Source organism: Sinocyclocheilus rhinocerous, unplaced genomic scaffold (genome assembly GCF_001515625.1).
Source record: "Sinocyclocheilus rhinocerous isolate Xijiao unplaced genomic scaffold, SAMN03320098_v1.1 scaffold603, whole genome shotgun sequence".
Lineage (NCBI taxonomy): Eukaryota > Metazoa > Chordata > Actinopteri > Cypriniformes > Cyprinidae > Sinocyclocheilus > Sinocyclocheilus rhinocerous.
The window spans coordinates 3,726,611-3,732,699 of NW_015656630.1; the positions used below are offsets into that span (position 1 = coordinate 3,726,611).

The 6,089-nt window shown below is 34.8% G+C and overlaps 1 protein-coding gene across 2 annotated transcripts in view; it reads left to right on the forward strand.

Moving 5' to 3' along the window:
• kcnip3b (Kv channel interacting protein 3b, calsenilin) overlaps positions 1 to 6,089 on the forward strand; it is a 35,836-nt gene that overhangs the window by 21,937 nt on the left and 7,810 nt on the right. Inside the window, exons 3-5 of one of the 2 annotated variants that reach the window (XM_016528520.1) lie at positions 1,321 to 1,323; positions 4,731 to 4,855; positions 5,120 to 5,189. In XM_016528520.1, coding sequence (XP_016384006.1) covers positions 1,321 to 1,323; positions 4,731 to 4,855; positions 5,120 to 5,189 — 198 coding nt within the window. The remainder of the gene's footprint in view (positions 1 to 1,320; positions 1,324 to 4,730; positions 4,856 to 5,119; positions 5,190 to 6,089) is intronic. The other variant, XM_016528521.1, reaches the window with a different exon arrangement.

The following is a 6,089-nucleotide window of genomic DNA, read 5'->3' on the forward strand; positions in this document are numbered from 1 at the left end:
AGCCAAACAAAGTAGTTTCGCTTTCACAACGAAACACAGCGTCACACACGGCGTCCTAGAGTGAGCAGAGGCCGGGGGCTAGAGTGAGGAACGGCAGAAAGGGCTAGAGTGAGCAGAGGCGGCGGGCTTGAGAATGGCGCGGCCGTAATGATGCTGAAAATTTACCTTTGCAATGAATGAATTACATTTGAAAATGTTTTAAAATAGAAAACAGTTATGTTAAAGCATAATAATATTTCACAATATTACCGTTTTTGCTTTATTTTTGTTCGAATGAATGCAGCTTTGAGCGTAAGAGACTTTCTAAAACCACAAAAGTTAGTCTGAAATTTGTCCTGCTTTTAGTGTCACACAACTGATAGTTTTCCTCCTGTTTTATGTCAGTCCTTGTGCCTGTCTTGCATAAATGTCAAAGAATTCTTGTTTGTTTTGTAACTTCATGCAGACAGCGATTTGAGAGGAAGTTCAGAGAGTTTTGAAGTTAGTTTCTGGCAGGCCCCAAGGTCCACGTCCTCTCCTCATGTATTGATTTTCCCCTGACTCTCCGATGCCTGTGCCCGGTTTAAACTCATGCATTAATAAGTGCAAACTCATCAGCAGTCGTCTTTCCTCTCCCGCACTCAGGCCTTTGATGGGTAAAGTTTTTCATGTTATCAGTGATTAGTATATCTTCCTTCAAAATTCTGATGCACTGTTCTCATATTAATATAAACTAGGGCTTCCAGTTGATTCAAATGAATTACATTATATGCTGATTAATTAAAAAATAAATTCATCAAAAATCAACATTTGCTGAAAAAAAAACACCAAAATATCACTCAAAAAAAATACGAGTAGGCAAAATAGCGGCTTTAGTGATCAAAATATTGTTTTGTTTTTTTCCATATCATTTAATTTAAAATATATCACTGGCTTACAGTCCTCAGCAGTGCATTTCACAATCAAGTCTGTCTGAGGTGGACTTTTGCATCCCACTGCATATATGTCACTTTTTTTTTAAGACATTGCAGCAACTTCACAACATTCAAAGTTCACTCTGCTCCTCAGTTTGAACGGGCACGAAGCTTTTGGTTTCATGGATCTAGACAGCTGACGAGAGGAGAGAGCAGAAAAGCATAGTTAAGATTTTCACATTATTTTTACATACGGAAGAGCCATAAAAAAAGTCATAATGTCCTTCCGCTAATGCATAAACACTCAAGAGCATGTTTGTGAGTGAAGTAGTCTGAGGCAGTAATGTCATGATTCTTTATGGATGTTTTAATAGTTATTGTTCAGTAGATGCTGAGGAAAGACATTATTAGGCAAGTTTAATTTTAGATGGTCTAGCCAGTTCACCAATAGTCTGATGATTGTGACGTACAAAGTGTCATATTAAATGATTGAAATATACTTTATTTATTTGATTGTTTGTTTTTCAAATTTTAATTGTATTTATTAACTTACCATATTTGATTTATCTATTTAAAATGTTTTACTTTCTTTTTTTTTTTCTTTTTTTTTATATATATATATATAAATGCATTTTTATTTTTTAATGTATTAAAGTTATTTATTTTTTAAATGGTACTGTATTTACTTTCTATAAATTTAATAGCCTACTTTTTATATTTTCAATATTTTATTTGCTTTATATTTAACTTTAGATGTCTCCACTTTTCAACTTCGTAGCAACTTTATTTAAGCCATGTACTTGACTCTGAATCTTGATTCTGTGGTCAGATGTTCTTGTGTAATGACAACTAAATGCTTGGTTTCTCACTAAATTGCTTCAGGCAAGTTTTCCTATATACTAGCATCATGTATCTCATATTACTGCATGGTCTTTTTCATCTCACATAATAAAATAAGTTGAACTGAAATCAATATTTCATACCACTTTATCACATTTCATTTATTTATTTGGAAAGTAGCCATGTAATGAGTGGGATAATGTACAGTAAGCCTGTCATTATCATGAAAGAAACCCCTTTTAGACTCCTTTTACAGAGATCCAAGACCACTCTTGTATGTCTAGCTATATTAATAAAGTCTGTAGTTTTGTATCATTCGAGTAAATGAATGATGCACCAGTTCAACTGCATCTAAACATACATTATGGCTGGCTCATCATTGTGCGTTATTGCTAAAGAGATGGAGAGGGAAGTGGGAGTGTCTGAGTCTGGAGATCAGACTCTTTCGGTGCTCCATAAGGAATATATAGGCTGAGGAGGACCATGACACACCAGTCTGTGGAGACCAAAGCTGAAGGAGGTTTCTGTATGCTTGATGTTGTTATAGAGATACATGGATGAGGATATGAAGGAATTTCTAACTTAGTGACTTTATTTTAAAGGATCCGTAGTGCCGGCATTACTGTGCGGTTTACATTTGTGGTTTGTTTATAGCTTAATGCATCAGGAATTCAGAATTGTTACGGGAATGGACTCTGAAGACTTTATCAAACTTGTTGCTGCAGAAACATTGATGAGATGAGTTGCTTTTCCTAAAATTGTCCATTTGAAATCTAGCATGACCTCTTGACCTTTGTACATTTTCTTGAAGGAATCGCATAGCTTATCGCAGTTAGCTCTCAGTGCAATGGCTATTCAGGGCATGGAGCTGTTTGCAGTTGCTATAGTGATTCTTCTGTTTATAATGGTGCTCAAACAGTTTGGCATCACGGAGCCGCTGTCGCTGGACGGTAAGAACCACTGTATGGTTTTGATGTTGGCCCTAGTTTACTGTAAAAAGGGTAAATGTGTAGTAGGAGCTGGTTATACCTGATCACAAAGGCTGCATTAATACTCAAAATACAGTAATAATGTGGGATATTATTACAATTTTAAATAATTGTATGGTATTTGAATATATCTTTTAAAATGTCATTTATTTCTGTGCTGGCGAAGCTGAATTTTTAGCATCATTCCTCCAGTCTTCAGTGTCACATGATCCTTCAGAAATTATGCTAATATGCTGATTTCCGTCTCAAATAACATTTTTTATAACTTTAATATTTGTAGGATTCTTTGATGAATCGAAAGTTCAAAAGAATAGCATTTTTTGAAATTGAAATCTTTTGTGATTTAAACGAAATGTGTCTGATTGAACACTTGTACACCGGTCAGGTAACTTAAAAATGTGCTGCATGTGGAAACTAATCTAAATGAACTGGAAAAATCCAAAAAGAACAAGGTGGTAACAACTGCACATAATCTAATACAGCAGCTGTGTTCATAATATGAGACAATACATTCATTTAATGACATGCAGTTGAAGTACAGTCCAACTAATGTGTTGTTTTTCCATTGCTTCCTCTTTATTCCCCTCTTATTTCTATATTCTCTAAATCTCTTCCCTTCCCTTTTTATGTTCTCGTGTGCCTCATAGATGGTGAGTAAATGTCAAATAGATCAGTGCTTCTCAACTGGTGGGTTGCGAGGTATTATTAAGGTTGTTGGAAGAAAAACAATGCTAAATGCAAACAAACAAACTTATTTCAGCAAATAAAAGCCAAATTATGCAGATTCCAACATTACATAAGATTGCATTTCATGACCCAGTTCTCAGGAAACCATGAACAAAACTACTACAATAAAAGAAAATATAACATTAAATACAGGTAAATCACACAACTGCTGTTATTTGTGTTCTACAAAAATGGAAAATAATTTTCTTATTCAGCTTGTGTCATGTTAACAATATTTTATATTGTTTGGGCCTATGCAGTTTAAATTGCCTTTGTCAAACAGATGTGTGCTTAATTGTATTGAATGTGCACTTGTAGTGTACTTCAAATCTTAAAAATAGACTTTAAAAAACTGCTTGCACGTAATATAATATTAATGAAATAAAAGGCCTCTTCGGTATATATTTGAAGAGACATTTCTTGACTGTTTAATAAGTACACTTTTAAAAAGAGCACTTTGTAATAAAGTCAAATTAAACTTAAAGTACATTTTAATAATTGAATTATTATATGAAGACAGAATTTAATTGTTTTAGTAATCATTTGTTGTGCTTTAAAGACGTTATGTGTGTTATTCATTATTACAAATAAGTTAATATATCATTATGTCATTTGGAATTACAAATATATTTAATGTTTCAATAGAATTGCATTAAGGTATAATTTAGTTTACTACAAATGCTTGTCAGTACATTCAGCAGTACACTTTAACCATTTCAAAGACAATAGAAGTAATTATTAAATTACTTATAAATATAAACAGTATTTATTTCCTACTCGGTTGTGTCAAAAATCATTTAAAATTTCAGTTAATTGCATTTGCTTTAACATCTAACATGCAATTAAATGTCCAAAAACACTACATTCAGTTCATACTTAAGTAAGTGTAGGTCTTTTTTACAAGGGTGACAGATTTCAATGTTTCATTTTAAGGACATACATATGATGTCGGGTCGCCACTTGATGTCCAATTAAAATTCTGGGCCCTGAAGCAAAACCGGTTGAGAATCACTGATATTGATCTGTCCTAGACTCCCGTTCCGGCCCGTCTGTCTCCCCAACAGCTCCTCTTCTGTGGTTTATTCAGTGTCTATTTTTGTCTTCCTCTTTCACCCCAAATATGTGGCTGTCCTTTCACCTGCACTCCATGCTTTATCTGTTTCCTCCTTTACTGTCCTGTCCTTAGTGCAGCCCAACTGATATCAGTCACTCCCCTCCTCCCCACTCCTCTCCTCCCCTCTCCTCTCCTCTCCTCCTCATCCTCATGCTCTCTCTCTGACAGACAGCGCTGACAGTGATCTGGAGTTGTCCATGGTGCGGCATCAGCCAGAGGGCTTGGAGCAGCTGCAGGCTCAGACCAAGTTCACTAGGAAGGAGCTGCAGTCGCTCTACAGAGGCTTCAAAAACGTAAGACTGCATAAGAAGTGAGACTGTCACAAGTTAAAGGGGTCCTATTATGCTTTTTCACTTTTTCAACTTTAGTTAGTCTGTAATGTTGCTGTTTGAGCAAAAATATGTGACAAATAATTTCGAACAACCTAGTATGAGAGCCTGTTCTAGTACACCCCCAAAACAAAATCAAGACTTTGTAAAAGAGCATAATAGGACCCCTTTAAAGTTTCCTTCTTATGTTAGATTAGGTTCTTAGGTTCATATTATGTTTCTCAATAGGAGTGTCCCAGCGGATTGGTGGATGAGGAGACGTTTAAATCGATCTATTCCCAGTTCTTCCCTCAAGGAGGTAGAGTGATTATCACATTTACAACTCTAATTTGGTGGTGCTTGATTAGTGTGGATATAATCTTGCTTCAAGTACATTATGGTAGTGAGACATGCCAGGCATCTACAGGAGAATTTATGTGATATTGCTCTGGGAATAGCATTAATTAAAATTAGCTCAATATGTTTTTTTATTATTATTATTAATGCATATAAAAAAATTTATGATTTTTTTTATGATTTTTTTATTTATTAATGCAGTTATTTAATTTTATAATTAAAACTAAAATAGTTTTACATGGTGTACATGTTTAAATGAGTGTATATATATATATATACAGTGCCGTGAAAAGTTTTTTGCCCCCTTCCTGTTTTTTACATTTTTGTATATTTGTCACAATTAAAATGATTCAGATCATCAAACAAATTTTAATATTACACAAAGATAATGCAAGTAAATACAAAATGGCGTTTTTAAATGATGATTTCATTTATTAAGGGAAAAAAGCTGTCCAAACCTACCTGGCCCTACGTGAAAAATTAATTGCCCCCACCTGTTAAATCATGAAAGAACTGTGTTTAACCACATTATTTTAGAAAGCTGAGTTAAATTTCACTAGCCACACGCAGGCCTGATTACTGCCAGACCTGTTGAATCATGAAATCACTTAAAAAGAACCTGTCTGACAAAGTGAAGCATGCTTAAAGAGCAACACATCATGCCGCGATCTAAAGAAATTCAAGAACAGATGAGAAACAAAATAGTTGACATGTATCAGCCTGGAAAGGGTTATGAAGCCATTTCTAAGGCTTTGGGACTCCAGCGAACCACGCTCAAAGCCATTATCCACAAATGGAGAAAGCTTGGAACAATGGTGAACCTTCCCAGGAGTTGCCGGCCAACCAAAATTACTCCAAGAGC